The sequence below is a fragment of the Alternaria triticimaculans genome (assembly GCF_023758025.1).
Source record: "Alternaria triticimaculans strain BMP 0046 chromosome Unknown scaffold_1, whole genome shotgun sequence".
Lineage (NCBI taxonomy): Eukaryota > Fungi > Ascomycota > Dothideomycetes > Pleosporales > Pleosporaceae > Alternaria > Alternaria triticimaculans.
Window position 1 is genome coordinate 639,630 of NW_026055958.1, and position 19,309 is coordinate 658,938.

Sequence of the window (19,309 nt, forward strand, 5' to 3'; positions counted from 1 at the left end):
GAATAATGTAGGGAGCCGCGCATTCTACAACCGTTAATTTGGGTGTGGATGGTGAAGCTCAACGCGTCGACGCGTCGTTCGGTCTAGCCTGAGGCGGGATGACATATTAGTCAGCGGGAAATGTCGGGGCAGGTAAGCCGAGCGGTTGCTGCAGCGCGCGTCAACGCTGTCAACGGCTTCCATACACTCATCGGCAGATGCTCCATGTGAACGGTGTCCTGTCGAGATATATTCCATTCTGTACCTGTCTATCACGCACAGGTGCATGCGCAGCCTTTGACTACAGCCTATCCCACCCTTCGTCGACCCTTTCGCCGCTTCATCCCCGATTCGCGTCTCTACGCTGTTGGACTTTTGCTGACACCGCTCACATTTACAGTCATACACGAATAATATGCTCTTTAGGCACACTCCATCCATCCACGCTCCTTCTCAGTACCTTCGTCTTCTCCAATTCTTCAACAATGCCGATCGCATCCACATTCGAGACGTTCGCCAATTGCGCGCCATCGACCTCTCCATAAAGATTGGGTGCATCTTTCACCCAAAAGATCAGGGTCGGATAATCGTCATCCGTAACAGGCCAACGCGCTTTGAAGGCTATGATCTTGGAGATCATCTTGTTACCTCTTAGTTGCTGGTTGTGCTGGGCAAGGAAGAAGCCGACTGCGATACCGCTCAGAGAACCTGCAGTGTAGTCTGTCAGCGCTATAAACCTACAGCTTTCCCCATCAATAACAGGGGTATAGCAACAGCTGTCATGCCGAACACATTGGACCTACCTAAGATTGCGACTGCTTCGACAGAGGTGATGTCGAAGTCAATTCCTGGCCATTCCTGGATACTGTCCACTTTTGTATGCCCCGATGGCGGTCTATGGGTGTTGATGGCGAGGTTCAGAATTCCCAATATCTGCTCACTGTCGGCACTCAGACCCCAGAAAGCTGTCATTGGAGTATTGTGCGGTCATCGATTCCAGAAGCCCCATGCCAAGTCAGCGTTACTTCGCAAGGCCGGTAGGTCTCTCGATTGTGGTGTGTTTTCACAGCGGTCTTCCAGTGCAGTGGGGTTGTCGAGTCCGGCCATCGGCGCCTCCATTCATGATACCATTGCGTTTGCTTTGAATGAGTACTAATCCCTTTCTTTCCGGTGCTTGAGTGTTCAATCCACCGGCTGTTTGATGAACAAACAAATATGCTGGCAGCGAAAGATCATGACTGTCACTAAGCGGACTTAGCGTCCGCGTGCCATCGTGAAGATGTGGAAGGTATGCTCGCGTTCTTTTCTATTGGATGAGACTGCGCTCTGATGAGATTCAGCTTTCCTGCTTCCTAATTGCGACTGCATTACAATCATTCATGAGCCTCTTGCGGGCGCACTGCCCCGGCTCACAAGCCAGTGGACACGACGGCGGGAGAGTGGGCATGGGGCTTGGTTCGTAGTACCGTCGCCTTCAACTGTTGACTTTTGCCAACTCGTAATTACCATGGCAACATGAATCAGATAAAAATGCGATTCTCACGATAATAGTCGGATGCCCGGGCACGCATAAAGTGTAGTCGTTCTTAGCTTTTCCCGATGCAGTAGTCCGTGGTGCGTACTTCTGGGGAAGGTTTGCCGAACCCCGCATTACCGTGTACACACACGCGTCTAGCCAACGCTCGCGTCGAGACCATTTCAACGAGCAATTGAACTTGGTTATAAGCAGCAATGAGTTACGATGTTCTTTCAGACAGTTGACCAGAATCCATCTTCTTACAAATTCCCATCATGAACGGCCATGCGGAACCGAGCAAGCGTCAACGTTTCGACGTGCCTGCCAAGATGAAAGCATTACGGTAGGCATGCTCGGCTCGAAACATACGATATCTCATTGCTAAGATACTCAAGATACTCTGGCCCCGAGAAATTCGCAGTCGAGACCATCGATGTTCCAACAATTGGTGATGATGATGTTCTTGTACGACATGCTATTCATCACCCCGCGGTATTTGCTGCACTAACACACGAAAGGTCAAGATCTCGGCCTGCGGTGTATGCGGAACAGTAAGTAGTAGAAGAGGAGAAAGACTCCGGGGATACATCATACTGACCAACTTGAAGGATTTGCATTATCAGTAAGCTCCGGATGCGAAAAGCTTGCGAGGCATGCACTGACTCGGCATGTTCACATCTGCAGCAAAGGCGAATTTCTAGCAAAGGTGCGATCATTGGGAAATTATGTATTGAGCAAAGCTAACGTCCTTGAAGTATCCTTTGATACCCGGTACGAGCGACCGTTCACTTCTCCACACACCTCACTAACCTTCCCAGGCCACGAAGCAGCAGGCACCGTCGCCGCTATCGGCAAGAACGTTCATAACGTCGCGGTTGGTGACCGCGTAGCAGCCGATGCCTTACAACCATGTCTGAACTGTTTCTACTGCACGCGCAGAAAGACCCAACTCTGTGAGAATGTCATCGGGTATGGCGGTAATGTTCCGGGTGGTTTCGCAGAGTACTGCAGATACCCAGCTCGTATGGTCTTCCCTATTGGAAACCTTCCGGATCTAGAGGCCGTCTTGCTCGAACCCGCCGCATGCGCAGCGCATGGTATTGAGAGAATGCAGATGGAAGTCGGAAGCAGAGTACTGCTTTTTGGGTGCGGACCGACCGGCATGCTGTTAGCTCAGTTGATCAAGATGAATGGCGCTGCTCATGTATGCAGCACATCTAAAGGTTACGCGTAACTACTAACGCGACCTAGTTGACCATCGCTTCAAAAGGCGGCCCGAAACTCGATCTCGCGCGCGAACTCAACATCGCCGATTCCTATATCACCATATCCGACGATAATCCCGGAGATGACATGGCTGCGCTCTCGACCGACAATCCCTACGGTTTCGATATTGTCGTGGAAGCTACGGGCGCACCCACCGTTCTCGAAAAGGCCATCGAGTACGTACGGAAAGGTGGCAAGCTAGTTGTTTACGGTGTTTACGACGAGAGCGTCAAGATTGCATGGTCGCCCTTCCGGATTTGGGAGAATGAGATCACGATTCTGGCCAGCTTCTGCAGCATGAGTCACATACCGCATGTATTAGAATATGTGAATGCTGGGAGATTGAAGTTGGGCGGCATTGCGAACAAGACGTATCGAATCGAGCAATGGGAGGAATGTCTGGACGCGGTGAGGAAACAAGAGGTTGTCAAGGCTGCCATTGTGTTCGACTGATGCGAATCGTGGTAGTGAGAAAATAGACGAAGAACCTCAAAGCCTCACAAACGACATATCTCTAAACGGTATAGGCGAGGTTCGGAAGTGTATTAGCGTGGCGCTCCTAAATCTATAACTACTTATGAGTACATCTTCTTGTGGAAGTCGGTATTCGCCAGATCCACAGCCCGCTTCGTAGCCTCAATGAGGTCCTCCTTTGGAAGTCCCAATTCATCATTGTTCAGCTTATGATCCCTCTCGAACAAGCCTGCCTCATCGATGAAGTACCTCGTGTACAAAGCTGTCGCAAAAGACATGCGATCACCCATCATCATCTTCTCCCTAGCAGTGGCCAAGCGCTGCTTCAACGGCTCCGACGTAATCTTCCAGTCTTTCTCCGTGGTGCCAGTAACCTTCTGTACCGCCTCGAACATCTCGCGCTGGTTGAGGGCGAAAGACGATACGAAGGTCATGCGGTTGCGGTACTGCTCCAGTGTCGGCCCGTTGCCATCAGATGCCGATACTGGCAAAGATAGCAAGTTTGCCACAGCCAGCCCGGTCTGGGGCCATGTGGCAGTGTTCAGTCGCTGCTTTCCATCGTCAAAGTACACGACCTCTCTTTTCGGAATATCGATCCCAAAGTAAGCGCCGCTGAGCGAGTACTCATACCAGAAGCCGGAGGTCACGCCTATCCACGAGGAAACTCCGAGCGACTCGATAAGATTGCGAGCTATCGCCTTGCCAGGCCCAATGGTTTCGTTCTGGATCTCTTCCGTGTTGTACATGCCGAACTCGTTTGGTAGAATCCATGGTACGCCAGCTTGGGCTGCTCCACGAATGAGCTTCTCCTGCGCATTACCACCGAATACGCTCATTGTGATGACTAGTGCATCTTGTCCGGTCAGGGCTTTGACTATGGTGTCTGAACTGTCGTAATCGATGCGTGCGACGTTGACGCCAGATGGGAAAGTGGCCTTGGACTCCGTACGCGTGATGGCGGTGACGTTAAAATGGTTCTTCGCAAGGAGGGCGGAGGTAATGTATGAACCGACGTTGCCATTGGCACCGACTACGGCGATGTTTTTGAGTTTGGATAGCAATGCCATATTGACAAGTGTGAGGACGAAGGGGTGTAGAGTGAGGAACACAGAAGCGTGTTGAATTGTCACTTCAAAACTTGGGAGTGACTTCCTTCTATATACCTCTTGAAATACATGAGGAAAGATCACTGTTGGGAGGTATACGGTCGGTATTCGGTCGTAACCTTCTAGCTCCGCCCATGCATACCTAGACAAGGAGGTGCTCCTATGCTGCAACCAGTGTAGCTCGATGAGCCAATACACAAAGGTTCGACTGGCAACACTGATGGAGCCTTGTTCAGGCCCCCAGATCCATACAAAACAAGCTAAGTATGCACCGAAGTCCGATTGCTGACATGATGTGTCCGAGGTGGATAGACGTTAAAGCGCGAGCACCGAAGTGTGTGGTGATGTCATCTACAGATTCGGTTAGCGCGTCTGGCTATGGCCCAGGCGCCCATCTCCACATCCGCGGTCAACAATTCCGCGCATGGAAGACGCGTCAAAAGAAGGGGCGACGGACGTCCTCCCGACTTCTCGTCATACGAGTTTACCCCAACCAAGTCGGATGTTACGCAATGCTCGTTCCGTCTCCGTCATTTCGCTGGAGTCTTGCGCGCACGAATGCCACGCCGCATAAGTGGCCGCCTAAAGGAAGCAGCTCAGCTGCAGCCGTTCGCCAATCATGAGTGTCTTGCACAGCCCCTCCACCAGGGGACGAAAGTCTCAGGCCAGCCTGATTCTCTCCAGCAATCGCGACAGCATTGCCTCGACAACGACGCAGAGTCTGCGACATGACGGCTATTCAGGATTACCAGTACGGACCACTCGCAAACGATGGCAACACGCGTTTCATACATCTGTACCCAGCGGCGCACTTCGAAGATCCTATACGCGTCGACATCATCGAACGGGCTTACGATGCCTCCAAGACCCAAGACCCCGTCAGCTACGAAGCTTTATCGTATGCTTGGGGCTCAGATGAAGATTCGGCGTACATCTTCGTTGGGGCGAACTCTCGCTTGCGTGTCCGTCACAATGTTACCCAGATCCTGAGGTACCTGAGGGACGGTATTAAGCTAGGACTTACTGCCAGAACCCTGTGGATTGACGCTATATGCATCAACCAAGCGGACGACGAGGAGAAAGGAAAGCAGGTTACCATGATGGGGAACATTTACGCCTGTGCTAAGAGTGTGCTGGTCTGGACTGGTGAACCCGGATGCGATCTGCAAGCGCTACAGCGAAGCTTAAAAGGCGAGGATCTTTATACTCGGGAGAGTCAACTGCCTCCTCGTTTCACGCAGTTCTTTGAGACCGGATGGTTTACGAGGCGCTGGGTAGTTCAAGAGATCATGCATGCCCGCGAAGCCTACTTCGTTTGCGGTAGTGGCACGATGCAGTGGCAGCAATTCCGTGCGTTTGTCAAACACCTGGAATTTGCAATTTTCTACGAAGCATTGACGCCACATGTTACGGCAATCTTGCATCACTTGAGCAATCTCACTGCAGTACGAGATACCGAGTCTGACAAACTGTCTCAGTGCGATGAAAATACTACTTGTGTCCAAATGGATCGCACGGTAGCTAGAGCCGAGAATATGACGACACTTTTGACACGGTACTCTACTACCAGATGTGCAGATGATCGCGACAGAATCTATGCACTGTGTAGTCTCAGTTCGACACCAATTCCGGTCGACTACCAAGTCTCAGCCAATGAGCTTTATGACCGGTTAAGCAAGATAGAAGTGATCCGATTTCCAATGGCCATAATGAGCTGCGCTGGGTCCTTCGGTGGACTCACATCTTCATGGGTCCCAGATTGGAGATTACCCATGCGATACAGCCCTCTCTAGGCATCGCTTAAGATGCAATGCCCTGCATCTCCGGCGGAGGGAGAACTGGCCAGCGTTATGAAAACGTTTCTTACGATACAGGCAACTTTTGGTGGTGTCGTTGATAGTGTCGTGGATCCATCGGGTCGCACGTATGAGACCGATGATGTGACGATGCACAAATGGTACAATTATTTCGCCCGATATCACAAGAAGACGACGACAGAGCTGACATCGATGGATGGATTGATCTTATATCATACTGTGAGAGCGACACCTATCGAAGAAGATGACATTGTAATTCATCAATCTTCTTCCTTCAGGGAGCAGCATTCACGTTTCGTAAGAAGACTCCGTCATTGGGCATTGCACAGCACGGACGGTTTTGAGAAAACGATGATGTCGGAGGAAGCAGGAGACATGGGACTCGCCAGCATCAAACGGGGTCGCTCGTGTTTCTTTACAGATGCAGCGCAGTTCGGGTTGGGACCAGATTTGATAAAGGTTGGCGATTGCGTTGTGAGCATGCCAGGGTGCGACTCCATGATGGCACTACGTCCAGTCGATGCTGATCAACACATCGAGCCGATATGTGGAGACATAGGATCATCTCAGTATCCGGCTATGACGGTCGTCGGTGACTGCTGGATACCTGAACTTGTCAAATCTAATAGGGAAAATACTGCATCTAATCTTCGCACTTTCCACATCGTGTAGAAGGACAAAGTCTAGCAGCATTTGTACGTGCTTTCCTCGACAAAGGATTCTGTACTAGCTGACAATGTAGACGCAGCGCTAATGCTATGACCACCTTCGAAGCGTCCACCATCCATCCCCCGTATATGGAACGAAGACACCTTAGCGAGCCTCCCGTTCATCACCAACCACTTGGTCGTCCTCTTCCTCAACATACTCCTCACCCTCACTATCTTCGTCTTCATCGTCAATGGCTTCCGCGTTCCCCGTATTCCTCTGTGGTCTCGCCCGACGCGGCCGTCTGACAAACATCGCACCTCTTTGCGGCATGTGTGAATTATCTGGCACACGAGTGATTACCGGTGTACGATGTGGTCCGTTCCTCACAGGTGCTTGCCATGGCCTGCCCGATGCCCGATGCCTTGCACATGGCACATCCATCGAACCTGCACCTCGCCTTCCCAAAGCACCTGGAGGTAGGGGCGATTCGTATCTCATAGGCGCAGGCTCTCGGTCTTCAAACCCACCGTATCCTTGGCGCGATCCATCAAACTGTTGGTTGAAGTTATGATTGTGCTGGAATGTTTGGGACCCTGGAGCTGGCGGAGTTGTATTGTAATCATCCTCAGAAGGTGTGTTCCAAAACGAAGAGGCGAACGGATCGAACGGCCTTGGACGTTCGACTGCATAATAGCGCGGTTCCGGTCGAACCGCGGGCATCCCCAGCGGGGCTGCTGTCGTGATTGATGTGCTGAGGCCTGCCATATGCCTTGCCCAGGCATGCAAAGCATCCAGTTCACGAAGGAAATTGTGGAGCTCGGATTGCTCGACGAGAACGTATGTTGACCGCATGTTGGATGGGGTTATCTTGAGGGCTTTAGAAAGGTACATAGATATAGTGAAACCTTCTGCTCCGGCTGATCGCAGTGGGACCAAAGGACTTCTTATACGCGCGCCCAGAGTGAAATTCGCTGGTCTGAGATGGTACGTTCATATGCCACGTCTACTGATTGCGTCCTCATAGAAGAGAACACGAATGCATCGCAGAGTGTTTGGTGAGCATACGGAATTTGCTTGCTATTACACATCGGGGCTGCTCGCTACATTGCACTATACAGTCATAATCAACACGCATACTTGCTAGGGTTTCCGAGGTCACTACACAACAAACTCATTCGATCTTCGCAAGTGTCAAATTATGGAGACGGTATTACGAACGCAAAGGTCGTCGCAAGCGTCAAATAACACCTGAACTGAACCACATCTTCCCGCACCACTCACCCACTCCATCCATTCCAACGCCTACCCCTACCATTCCTCCCACTCTCTCATCCCACCTGCCTCTCCCAAATAATCAACATCCTGAAAACCAAGACAACCACAACAGGCAGCCAGAAAGCTATCAAACCCCTATCCACATTCGTCAACCGTGACACACCATCTCTACCGTCCAGCTGATTCGGATATAGAAAATCCTGGGTAAACACTAGCATGCGCTCGATGACATAGTAGGAAATGGAACCAGCAAGACTGACCGCGAACACGATTTCAAGCAAAGAGAGGGCGATTACGAGAGGTAAGAGGAGGAAGGGTGGTCGGGCGCGTTGGTCGGGCATCGTGCTGAAAGGAGGACGATAGGTTCAGATAGTGTTAGTCACTCTGGGCGAAGACGAGGATGAGAAGTCGCAGCAGAGCAAGATGTGATGGATGTTTTATCGTATGTTTTCTAGTCTATTTTCTCCACCCGTCATTCGTTTCCCTGTTGATAATAGCGCCCTTTACATCAAGCGGCCGCGTTGATAATGTTGATGATGATGAACATGCAACTGCGTTCGCGTCGCTTAGCCGCAAAGCTGCAAACGCTACTAGCAATGATGCAGCCCGTGAAATGTGTGATGGTAATGTCGTCGAACGCAGAAGTAAACGCAGAAGTGAACGCAAAAGAAGGAGGATATAGGAAAACGAAGAAAAGCAAACGCCGTGCTTTGTTCTTCCGTGGACTGTTTCCGCCCAGTATGGTATCGTAATGCAATTGAGCAAACGCCTTGCTGTGTTCTTCCGTGAACCGCTTCCGTCCAGTTTGGTAATGTGAAGCAAATAATCGAACGCCGTATGCAAAGAGTAGAAGTGTGTCCAGATGCCAGTCGAGATGTCCTGCAGCCAAACACCGAATGCAAAGACTGCGAGGTAATCCTGCAGCCAGACACCGAATGCAAAGACCGCGAGGTATCCAGACGCCGATCAGGATGTCTTGTAGTTAAACGACAATAGTGTGAGGGTGAGGTGTGTCGGCCTGCCATAAGGTTGTCCAAGCGTGCCTCGAACGGATGTGGTGATGTAGTCTTAGAACGAGTTGTCGGGGATGTTTGATTTCGCAGGTTCATAGCCGGCGTAAGGGCCGGCGTAAGGGCCAGCGTGCTGCATCTGCCAGTGCAACTCCGCAGACTGCTCGCTCTTCTGAGCTTCTTCCTTAGCCTCGTTGGATGCGAGCCAGCTTGTGAGCTTAGACCTGAGTCTCTGATCGTCTGGATCCTCTGTGTCCTTCGGCTGCTGCTCTGTAATTGGCTGCGCGACCTTGGCTACCTTGGTGGCTGGGCTGGCCTCATCGTCGTCAGAACGAGGCCTTTTCAGCTGAGGCGCCGGTTGTGTTTGCTGAATACGTTGTGTCGGTGGCTCCTGATGTTGCTGAGCTTGTGGAGCTTGCAGAATACGTTGCGCCTGCGGCTCCTGATGTTGCTGAGCTTGTGGAGCTTGCAGGATACGTTGCGCCTGCGGCTGTCGATGTGGCTGAGCTTGTGGAGCTTGCGGAATACGTGGCGACTGCAGCTGTCGATGTTGCTGTACTTTTGGAGTTTGCAGAATACGTTGAGGTTGTTGCGCGAGCTGTTGCGGCTGCAACACCTGCTGTAGCTGCCCGGCTGGTTGATGCTGCTGCATTTGTTGCAGTTTCTGCTGTTGTAGCTTCTGCGCGTTTTGCATCTGCTTGTAGACATCGCAAAGATGCTGCTTTTGCTGTGTTCCGGAACCCTGTCTGAATCGTTGCAACTTCTCAGGACTGAACGAGCTGATATATTGCTGTGTAAATCTGTTGAAGTGTGCCTGTCGCGCTGCCAGCTGTCGCGCTGCCAGTTGCTGCGCTGCCAGTTGCTGCGCTGCCAGTTGCTGCGCTGCCAGTTGTTGCGCTTCCTGTTGCTTTGCCTGCTGCGCCGCCATCTGCTGCCCGCGCGCCTTGTGAATCTCTTGCTGTTTACGTTGCTCGATTGCGTTCCTAACGATCTCGTTTTGCTTCTGGGAAGGCAACTGTTGAAACTGTTGCTTTGCCTGCGGGTCCAACCTCTGGAAATAGGCCATTCCAAACAGGGCAAACTGGCGGTTCTGACGTGCCTGAGCTTCCTCGCGAGTGGGAGGCTGCGCTTGCATAGTGGTCGGGCGCGGCTGTGATTGAGTTGATATGGCCTGACGGCGCATGTACTCGGCCATCATCTGTGGACTCATTTGCGCAGCCATCGTCTGCGGGCTCATCTTAGGAGTCGGCAGCTGCGCTTGAAGAGGGAAGGCCATCGCGGGATCGTGCGGTGACTGAGTCTGATAGCGACCGAGTGCGCCCTGTGGGGTTTGCGGGCCGCTGGTGTAGCTATTCACGGAATCCCGCCTGACGGTGTCGTCGTTTGCTGCCATGACGAGCAACTGGTGTGGGCTGAAAGAGCAAAGGTAAAGGGTTGTAAAGATGAGAGTAGCGGATGAAAATACTCAAGGTTGTGGGTGCTGGGGATCAAAATAGAGGGCTGTGATAGTCAAGATGGTGGGATGTGAGAGTTCAAGTTGAAAGAAGGTGACAAGGCGGAAAAAGCCAGACTATATGGCCTCTGTGTGCGCATTACCACGCTCACCTAACCGAGCGGAGCGAGAGATATTGCGAGAACAGGTGACTCAGTCGGACGGCCGACCACAATAGAAGCGAAAGGACAAGTGAGAGTGAGAGGGAATAGCAATGGCCGCGCTGCTACTGGCTGCCCGACAGTCGTCGACCACAGAATTCAAAGTCCAGTGATCAAGTCCCTTAACGCCGACATCCCATGAGTCTGACAGCGTCCAGGAGGTTGAAGAGATAATTAGTCGCAAAAAGAACTACATATAGTAGTCCTGCAAGACTCACGATCCCAACGATATCGATATTGAGCTAGTATGCGTGAGTGGGGGGCACGGGCCTCTGTAGCGACTGGAGGGAAGTGCGCGCGGGTTCGCCTAGGGACGGGCAATGCAGGCACGTTTGTCAGCACATGCTGTATCGAATCCAATGGTTTTAACAAGTGGAAAGCTCTTGCACATCGTTCCGAAATTCTTGTAACCTTGCTAGTGCGCCAAAAAACCACAAAGATGCCGCGGTGTTTTACACACTCCGGCAGCCCCAAAGCGCCCAAAATAGGTTAATCAAACAAAGTGCGCTCGTCTCGACCTTTGTGACAGTAATCAATATGACATCTGCAGACTTCCAGTCCGAACCATGGTTGAACCCCAGCCATGAACGTGGACCAGCGTCTATACGTAGCCTGCCAACACGCGTCAGCCCACAGTGCCCCAAACTCCTCTCATGATGAGAGAGCTGTCATATAATACCTTTCCTGGCGCCCTGGAAAAAGAAGCGGACAATGAAGACCTGCAGTCCTGCCATGGTCATAATCAAGCCCGACTCCATCAAACTGAAGTTGAATATCCTCTTCTCGGTGCTCTTGACGGTGCTGAAGTTGCGGTTCTCACGCGTGCGGAAGTATTTCTGGTTGCGGGAGATGGTGGAGAGTTGCGCGGAGAGCTTGAGGATGGATTCTTCGAGGACAGAGGTCTGCTCGGGGGAGGAGCCCTGCTTGGACGGGATTTTGGCGCGGGCGGCTTCGTTTTCAACCTGCAAGAACATGGAGTCAGCATTATGGTTCGGCGATGTCTGGAGAGATGTAGCCAGGTGGTACGTACGGCGATCTCGAAATCGACCATCTTCTCGGCGAAAGTGCTCATCTCATTGTTGAAGCAGAAACGGTATTCGCCCACGTCAAGCGCTGTGAAGACAAAATCGCCCTGTCGCTCCTTGGTGCCGTCGAGAATGACTTTGTCTGTGGGGCCGACAACCGAGTAGTCGACATCGAAAGAGCCTCCGGATTGCACCTGTTCACATGTCCGTCAGCTCGATTGTCCTTGGATCCTGCTATCACTGTATGACAATGTGGATTTGAACAGCCCGAAAGCAATTGCGCATTGGTCTTCCGGGTGGAACACATACTGCAAAGTAAAAGGCCAGCTTGGTCCCCTTGTTCTCAACGGTCGCGAAGAAGCATGCTTTCTCGTGTGCTTCTAATCGGTAGGTGAGAGCGGTAGCGTACACTGCCGTGGTATATGCCAGCAACGCGCTGAAGAGGGTGAGTAGTGACCGCATCGTGTTCGTTGGCGTGGACGACTGCGTTTGTTGATGCGTGCTCGTGTGTTGGAAGTTACAGCTGTCGACATCGAACGTCGGCGGTAGTTTTTGCCGACGCAACGCATGCAGGGAGGGAAGGCGCGGGGAACTAGCCACCAGCCAATGAAGATCAAGGCGACCGCGGACAGGTAGCGCGAAATGCAGATCCTCGACGCGTAGTCAAGTCACACTTATCATGTTGCGCGTTCACATGAACCTATCGCGACTGCTAATAGTTTTTATCTTTATTTTTGGAATTGAAAGCTGTGGTATATTGTTACGTTGTTCCTTCCCGGATAGGTGGCTGGTGTCTGGTACCATGGGATGGGTGGAAAATTCAGTCGACAACCACAGTGCAAGTTACACTGGTGACATGAAAGCAGAATGATGATATCTTTGGGACTAATCTACACTGCTTACTTACTGATCCAAAATGATACGCCATAATCATGTGCCCAACGCCTGCGCCAACCTCCCACGCACGCTACTCCGCCTATGCAATACTTGCAATATTTCAAGCTCCATTGCGCCATGTATGTTGGAGGGTGCGCAACCAACGCTTTATTGCCACTCCCTGTGAAATGCTGGCAAAACTTTGCGGACAATTTCATGCCGATCGTACCCGTGCCGAGTAATGTTACGCACCGTGCTTTTCTTCGTATCTTACACAGTCGTTGCGCTGCTTCAACGAATGAAGATGGAATCAGTCTTTCCCCAAAGCGTCTTTGTCTTGGCGGGGTGTTCAAGACCAAGTGATACATCGTCACGCGCACCTACCAAGTCCCAAAGTACTTCATCTGTGACTTCGTCAGTGCTGCAATATCACCATTGCCAAAGTGGCTTACCGTCATCGATTGGCTCAGGCTTCGCGTATTGACCCTTGCCGACAAGAGAAAACTTGATCTTGTCCAATTGCTTGCCCTTGATCTTGGTGAAGTCTGAGAGTCGTTGTTTTGTTTCGCTAAAAGGCTCGCCCTGATGTATATTAGTGCAAGTAGAGGAGGAAGGCTGATGGCTGCGCGTACCTCTTTCAGCGCAAACTGGAACGGGATACCATGCGCCTTCGATGGCTCCCTGTCAAAGTGGAATACCGAAATCTTCTTCGATGCATCGTCTTCGGGGTAAGGCGCAGCAAAGATTGACGTGTAGTCGTAGAGGCTCATGACAGAGTGATCTGACGGGAGGACCCTGTGGAACTTGTTCACATGTGCCTCGTAGACCCGCACCTTTTGCATCACCTCGTCGCTGATGCCCGCTTTCTTTTGCAGCGCTTCAACAAGATCCGCAACTTGGGCATTCTTGGGTACCATCAAAACGTGCTCCTCCTGTATGACGTTAGTTTGAAGCAAAAACAATCACTGTGTTCAACACACCTCTTTGCTGAGACCCTCAGGGAGCCACACCACCTTTACAGGTTTCCTCAGCTCTAATTCCTTCAGGCTCATATCCAAGACCTCGTAAAACAGGGCATCGTTTCGCTGATTTGCGCTTGCCGAATAGTTGTATGGGCCAGGGAAGAGGATGTTGTTCAGAGTTGACGTGGGGTTGTACTTGACAGGGTTTTTAGGCTTGCCAGCAGTGCTAACCGTCGAGAAGCGGATATAGCTAGAGTCAGTTTTGAGGTACTCAGCCACCTTGCTGGAGAACTGGTCGTACGCCATCTTTTTGCTGAGAGTCAAGGAGAATGTGGGTAGATCTGTATCAGGCAGCTTAGGCACGAACTCGATGCTGACTCTGTTCAAGAGGTAGTCGTAGAATTCCTTTGCCTCGGTGTAGCCTCCCGCAGTGGTTATCTGCGCGGTTTCCTTGTCGCTCAGTACGCGCTGGACCGTGATGATGTCACCATCTTGTATCTCCGAGGCTGCCAGTGTGACTTTTGGCTTCATCGCTTCGATCATATTCTGTTTGATCTCTTCAGAAAGCTTGATCTGCGTACCCGCTGGCCAGCCCAGCATCTTTGTGATTGCTGGAGTTAGATCGGAAACCTTGTCCTGGAATCCGGCGTAGAAGGTGCCAACACCGAATAGACTCTGCTCTTCTGCGTCGAAGTGCTTCAAAAAGATCATCAATGGGCGGTTGTTAGCCTGACCCTTGAGGTCCACTAGCTTCTCGCCAAACACTGGCGCGCCGCTTTCGTCGCGTTCTTGAGCTTTCTCGATCCACATCCTGAACTGCGACTGTTTCGTGCCATGTTTGCTTGCAGCCTCTTCGACGGTCATCTCCGGGAATTCCAGTGCGGTATCGGGGCGAATTGTGCCGTTTTGTCTATTAACCATCGACCATGGCCGCAACATATCGGCTTCGGTTCCTAGATCTTGGGCGACCGTAACCGCAAAGTCGGCCATAGTTGTGCTTCGGAGCACACGGTAGACCCTTGGGCTAGCAGGTGTGTCTGCGTCGGCTTTCCATGGAACGATGTCAAAACCTTGGTGGGCCTTGAACTGTTCATCTGACGCGACCGCAACGTCCATGTAGAGATGAGCTTCCTCGCGTTCCTTTTTCCTGCGCTCAAACAATGCCCGTTCTTCAGCCAGTCGTTCTGCCAGATGCTTCGGTGGTTCTACCGCCTTGCTGTCTATAAGAACTTGATCAAGCCTCGTCTCCCTAATGTATACCAACATGTAGGCGCTCATTGAGCGTTTTGCGGACCAGGCTCTGGTGTAGGGATTGCGTTGGCCAGTGTTCCCGTTGGCCTGGGCGTAGTCACCACCAAAGTTTTCTTCCAGCGCCTCACGTAGTGTCGCTCGAGTCACACGGTCGTCATCGAATTTGTAATAGTGGCCGTCTTTCGTTGGCTTCAGGAAGGCGTAATAGTGACCAGCGTTGAGATCACCGCTGTGAACCAAGACGCCGTGGAGGTGGTATATCCAGGATTCGGATCGATCGGCTCCGTCGGAGAGATATGGCGCAGCGTCCCACACTTCGGGGAATTCGTAACGGTCGTTCACCTTCATCATGGCGTCGCGCGTAAAGTCGTATTCGAAGCGCTTCAGCTGGAGATGTAGCACTGGCGGAAAACTCTCGAAGATGACACCCTTTTTAGCGTCTTGCAACCCAAAACCCTCTGCAAAATACTTATTTTCGCCGTCCATGGTCTCGACCTGCACGTAGTCTTTGAAGCTGTCGTCCAGGTTCTTGTTCCCGCTCACATTCAATTGTATGTCCCAGAAATCCTCAACCCGAGACGATTCGTAGTCGACGTTGATACAGGATATGTAGGTCTTCATTTTACCAACGAACATGTTGGTCAGGGCGCCCTCGGCTTCAGTACCCTTCATCCTCTCATCGAGTTTGTCCATGAGCACACGGGACAACTCCTGTACGTCCTGCTGTTCGAAAATCTGCTTCGAGTCCCAACCAAACGAGTGTGTCAGCTCCGTGGTTCCTACGGCGTTGTTTGATGTTTGGAGAAGGTAGAAGAGTCGTTGTAGGGCGTAGGCGCTATTCGAGCGATCGGCTTCCTCGGCAGTCGGGATCTGGTAAACAGCCTGGCGGAGTCAGCTGTCGTTCTATGTGTTGGGATCCGTGGCATACCTGGCGGAACGCATTGGTAAAGAAAAGTGACTGTAAGAGCGAGTTCAGATAGCATGTTGCGCCTTGGTTCTTCAAGCCGACCATGCCGGTCTCTTTCTTAGAGTCGTAGCTGTGCAAGTCAGGAAACAACGTCGGCAAAACTGTACATCCGTGAAACTCACTTGATGAAGTTGTGCCATAACACTCCCGTGGGGTCTTTGAGCACTCTTATGTATGCAGTCACATTGGCCGCATTGTCTTCTACCATTGGCCGTCCCCGGTCCTCCCAGGAGTTGCTGAAGAGTTTTCTCAGCTCTGCAAAGCGTGTGAAGCCCCAGTCGCCTTCGTCGGCAGTAAAGCGGTGGTGTGCGGTGTGTGTGGTGAATATGGTAGGGTCCTTGGGGTTCCAGAGTACAAGCATGAACTCGACACACGCATACCAATCCTCTGGCATTTGCTTTTCTTCATAGGCCTGCTCGAGGTAGAAGGACGCAAAGTCGACGTTGTTACCGTACGGGAAAAATAGTATCCGCCAGGGATGACCGCCGCATTCGAAGATAGGGCCATGTTCACGTCGTGTGAGTTGGCGCCAGTCCCTGATCTCCCATGTGTTGTATACTTCGGCCTCGGTCTCGTACTCCGGGTTCTTGGGCATGTGTCTCTTCATAAAGGCATCGTACTCGTCGGCGCGGGGCTCGGGTTCGGCGTCGACCTCGTCCATTTGGTCGTCTGTGTCGGGCGTGATTATGGCCACGTCGGCCTTCTCGTCGTACTCGTGGTCCACGAGCATGTCGCTTTCGATCTGCGTGGGTGAGTGGGTCAGCGTGGCCGCGTCTGGCGAGACGCTGGCGAAGGCGCAAGCTTACCTGATCCATGGCGGCGTCGTCTTTCCGGCAGGTGCGGATGGAAGCGGGGGCAGATGGCACGAAAGAGCTGCAGAGACGGGTCGCGGGGGCAGTCACGACTGGGTGCGCTCGACACTACAAGGTGAAAAGGGAAGCTGCGCGCCTGTCGCCTAGAGAAAGGAAGGTACGGGTGGGCAGCACTTGCGCGGGCGGGATGCGGGTAAGGATAGGTTCCTCGCTAAAGGTGGCGGCAGTGGAGATATGACGATCGGATTATTGTCGTCTGGAAAACTCCAACATCAAGCATGTGCAAGGGCGAGGTGGACAGCGAGGGCGCACAAAGACAAAAGCTGGGGAGCAGCTCTCGAGGCTCAGAACAGCAGCTCTCTTTCGACGGATGCAGCCTTGGCGCTCGATACAGTGGAGTGCGTCAAAGCAAAGCCGCGGCCTACGACGTCATCCGTCCAACATCACATACTGGCAGGCGATATGCCACGCGCATATTTCGAGCTACAAACGCTCACCCAGCATGTTTGCCGTTGTGCGTGATATGACTGGCGGTGCCGTGAAATACGCGCCCTTCTGCTTTTGCGACCGTTAATTAGAGGCTCTGAGTGAAATTCCCAAAAGTTACGCCGGTTAGCGGAGCCCGCCGTCACATGCCCCGTATTTTGCTACAGCTCCCTCAGCGAGCTCCACCACATGTGCGCTCTCGCACCAACAATTATGAGTATAGGAGCACGTAGTCTCGCGTCTTGCGCGCGACGCTCTGCTATTTTACGTAGAGCACCTCCAGCATCGCCTGTCTCTAGGGTACAAATTCGACATCCGCATGCAGCAGCCGTCGCGCCCGCATGGAGACCGTCTTCGGCCCTGGACGAGTGAGCACATAGGAAATGATCCGGCCAACTTCTACAGCTGACATGTGACTAGATGGGTGCAACGTGAAGCCAGACCCATAAGCTTGCGCCAGTTGACTTTCTTTGGAAGAACTTTGACAGAGTCTCGTCTCATCGACTCGGCCAACTACTGCCGTCTGGAGCTTCCCACGAGGTGTGATCTTGGTATCTGACAAGCGAAAATATAAGTGCTGAACACGTGTAGACTTGCGCACCGCTTGCGTGATATTCAGACCCTACCATACGTCGTCGTCGCAAACCCTCATCTCGCTCATGTCTACGAGTCATATCTACGCGCCTTCGAACGCTTCCGCCGCGTACCCGAGATAAAATCGCTGGAAGATAACGAGAAGTACTGCAAGGTGCTGGAGGAAACGTTGACCGAACATGCGACTGTCATACCCCGCCTCGCTATTGGCGTACTGGAAGTTCGAGGCCTGATGAAGGCTGAAGAGACGGACAAGTTCATGACCACCATGTTGCGATCGGTATGCTCCCCGTCCATGCACAGCGTTGGGCAATGCTAATTGATCCAGCGCATCTCGCGACGCGTGATTGCGGAACAACATCTAGCACTGACCGAGACTTTCGATTCGCCATGGCATTTCCCGCAGGCTGAAGTCCATCCCCACGACCAAGAGGCAGTCGGCGAGATATTTCTGCGTTGCAATGCGAAGGAGATAGTCGAGAATTGCGGCAAGACGATGCAGGAGCTCATCAGGACCGCACAGGGCCCACATGTCGAGATTCCTGAGATCAAGGTCTACGGTCACCTTGATGCGACGTTCCCGTACATTCTGAGTCATCTCGAGTATATCATCGGCGAGCTCTTACGCAACTCTATCCAGGCCGTCATCGAGGAGCGCAAGTCGAAAGACGCCAAGCTGCCGCCTATTGAGGTATTGATCTGCGAAACCTCGCAGCACGTTATTATCCGAATTTCTGATCAAGGTGGTGGCATCCCGAACGAAGTCTTGCCATACCTGTGGAGCTTCAGCAAGGGTCCTAGGCGTGAGAAAAGGCTGCGAAATTTGGCGAGGGTACCAAAACTACTGGGAACATTGCAGGAGCTGCAGGTGCCTGGAGGTGAATCTGCAGCACAGGTGCAACAACGCCTAGATAGGAGGTCCAAGCACGGCGATTCAGGGCTGTATCACGGCTCGCTGTCTTCCTTGACTAGCCGCGCACCAGACCTGCGTCTGGGTATTGGACTTCCCATGTCGCGACTATATGCTGGTAGGTTTCATGACACCGGCGGAGTTGCGCAGCTAACAATCTTGCAGAATACTGGGCTGGCAGTCTCGAAATCCACAGCCTTGAAGGCTATGGCGTCGATGCCTTCCTTCAGATCTCGAAGCTTGGCAATAAAAATGAACGACTTACTACACGAGCCTCAATGGACGCCATATAGATGGTACGCCCAGGGAGAATCTTGCGGGTGTCCCGCCCTGTCGTGAGGCAAGCGCAATCTCCACGCTGCTCAGTCACCACACAGTACCACGGCAGTCGCTCACGAGTGCCTTCTCAACATCAACGGAGACTTTTGGCTGGATTGCGACCTTCTGTCTGACAATGACATTACCATTACATCCAGACCCCGCCCAATCATCACGACGACGTATTCTTTACGAGCATCTCTCACGACAACATGTCTGTAGAACATCTCGTGAGTACACTCAACCCTGCTTGCGGACTCTACTAAACCTCCCAGCCATCGCTACGCACCGATGTTGGCGCTACTGGCCATGCCCATCCATCGCCGGTAGCCGATCCCGTCTCATCCGACGATGCGGAACG

General features: G+C 52.3%; 7 protein-coding genes across 7 annotated transcripts; 3 read left to right on the top strand and 4 right to left on the bottom strand.

Moving 5' to 3' along the window:
• Positions 1 to 1,770: 1,770 nt before the first annotated feature.
• Positions 1,771 to 3,214, top strand: J4E78_000234 (uncharacterized protein; the record flags this gene model as incomplete). The annotated part of the gene is made up of 8 exons (XM_049360900.1): positions 1,771 to 1,838; positions 1,891 to 1,960; positions 2,014 to 2,046; positions 2,104 to 2,117; positions 2,180 to 2,201; positions 2,251 to 2,266; positions 2,314 to 2,699; positions 2,747 to 3,214. The coding sequence occupies 8 exons, from the start codon at positions 1,771 to 1,773 to the stop codon at positions 3,212 to 3,214; spliced, it is 1,077 nt and encodes a 358-aa protein (XP_049226183.1).
• A 122-nt stretch (positions 3,215 to 3,336) lies between these two features.
• On the bottom strand, positions 3,337 to 4,302 carry J4E78_000235 (uncharacterized protein; the record flags this gene model as incomplete). The annotated part of the gene is made up of 1 exon (XM_049360901.1): positions 3,337 to 4,302. One exon carries the CDS (start codon positions 4,300 to 4,302, stop codon positions 3,337 to 3,339), a length of 966 nt encoding a protein of 321 aa, XP_049226184.1.
• Positions 4,303 to 5,069: 767 nt separating this feature from the next.
• On the top strand, positions 5,070 to 6,015 carry J4E78_000236 (uncharacterized protein; the record flags this gene model as incomplete). Its single annotated transcript, XM_049360902.1, has 2 exons — positions 5,070 to 5,691; positions 5,951 to 6,015. 2 exons carry the CDS (start codon positions 5,070 to 5,072, stop codon positions 6,013 to 6,015), a joined length of 687 nt encoding a protein of 228 aa, XP_049226185.1.
• A 3,137-nt stretch (positions 6,016 to 9,152) lies between these two features.
• On the bottom strand, positions 9,153 to 10,487 carry J4E78_000237 (uncharacterized protein; the record flags this gene model as incomplete). Its single annotated transcript, XM_049360903.1, has 1 exon — positions 9,153 to 10,487. One exon carries the CDS (start codon positions 10,485 to 10,487, stop codon positions 9,153 to 9,155), a length of 1,335 nt encoding a protein of 444 aa, XP_049226186.1.
• A 928-nt stretch (positions 10,488 to 11,415) lies between these two features.
• Positions 11,416 to 12,234, bottom strand: J4E78_000238 (uncharacterized protein; the record flags this gene model as incomplete). Its single annotated transcript, XM_049360904.1, has 3 exons — positions 11,416 to 11,709; positions 11,778 to 11,966; positions 12,082 to 12,234. 3 exons carry the CDS (start codon positions 12,232 to 12,234, stop codon positions 11,416 to 11,418), a joined length of 636 nt encoding a protein of 211 aa, XP_049226187.1.
• A 705-nt stretch (positions 12,235 to 12,939) lies between these two features.
• Positions 12,940 to 16,643, bottom strand: J4E78_000239 (uncharacterized protein; the record flags this gene model as incomplete). The annotated part of the gene is made up of 7 exons (XM_049360905.1): positions 12,940 to 13,052; positions 13,101 to 13,230; positions 13,281 to 13,580; positions 13,629 to 15,743; positions 15,790 to 15,898; positions 15,951 to 16,570; positions 16,635 to 16,643. 7 exons carry the CDS (start codon positions 16,641 to 16,643, stop codon positions 12,940 to 12,942), a joined length of 3,396 nt encoding a protein of 1,131 aa, XP_049226188.1.
• Positions 16,644 to 17,467: 824 nt separating this feature from the next.
• J4E78_000240 (uncharacterized protein) lies at positions 17,468 to 18,923 on the top strand (the record flags this gene model as incomplete). The annotated part of the gene is made up of 5 exons (XM_049360906.1): positions 17,468 to 17,494; positions 17,587 to 17,666; positions 17,718 to 18,000; positions 18,049 to 18,748; positions 18,796 to 18,923. 5 exons carry the CDS (start codon positions 17,468 to 17,470, stop codon positions 18,921 to 18,923), a joined length of 1,218 nt encoding a protein of 405 aa, XP_049226189.1.
• Between the last annotated feature and the right edge of the window lie 386 nt (positions 18,924 to 19,309).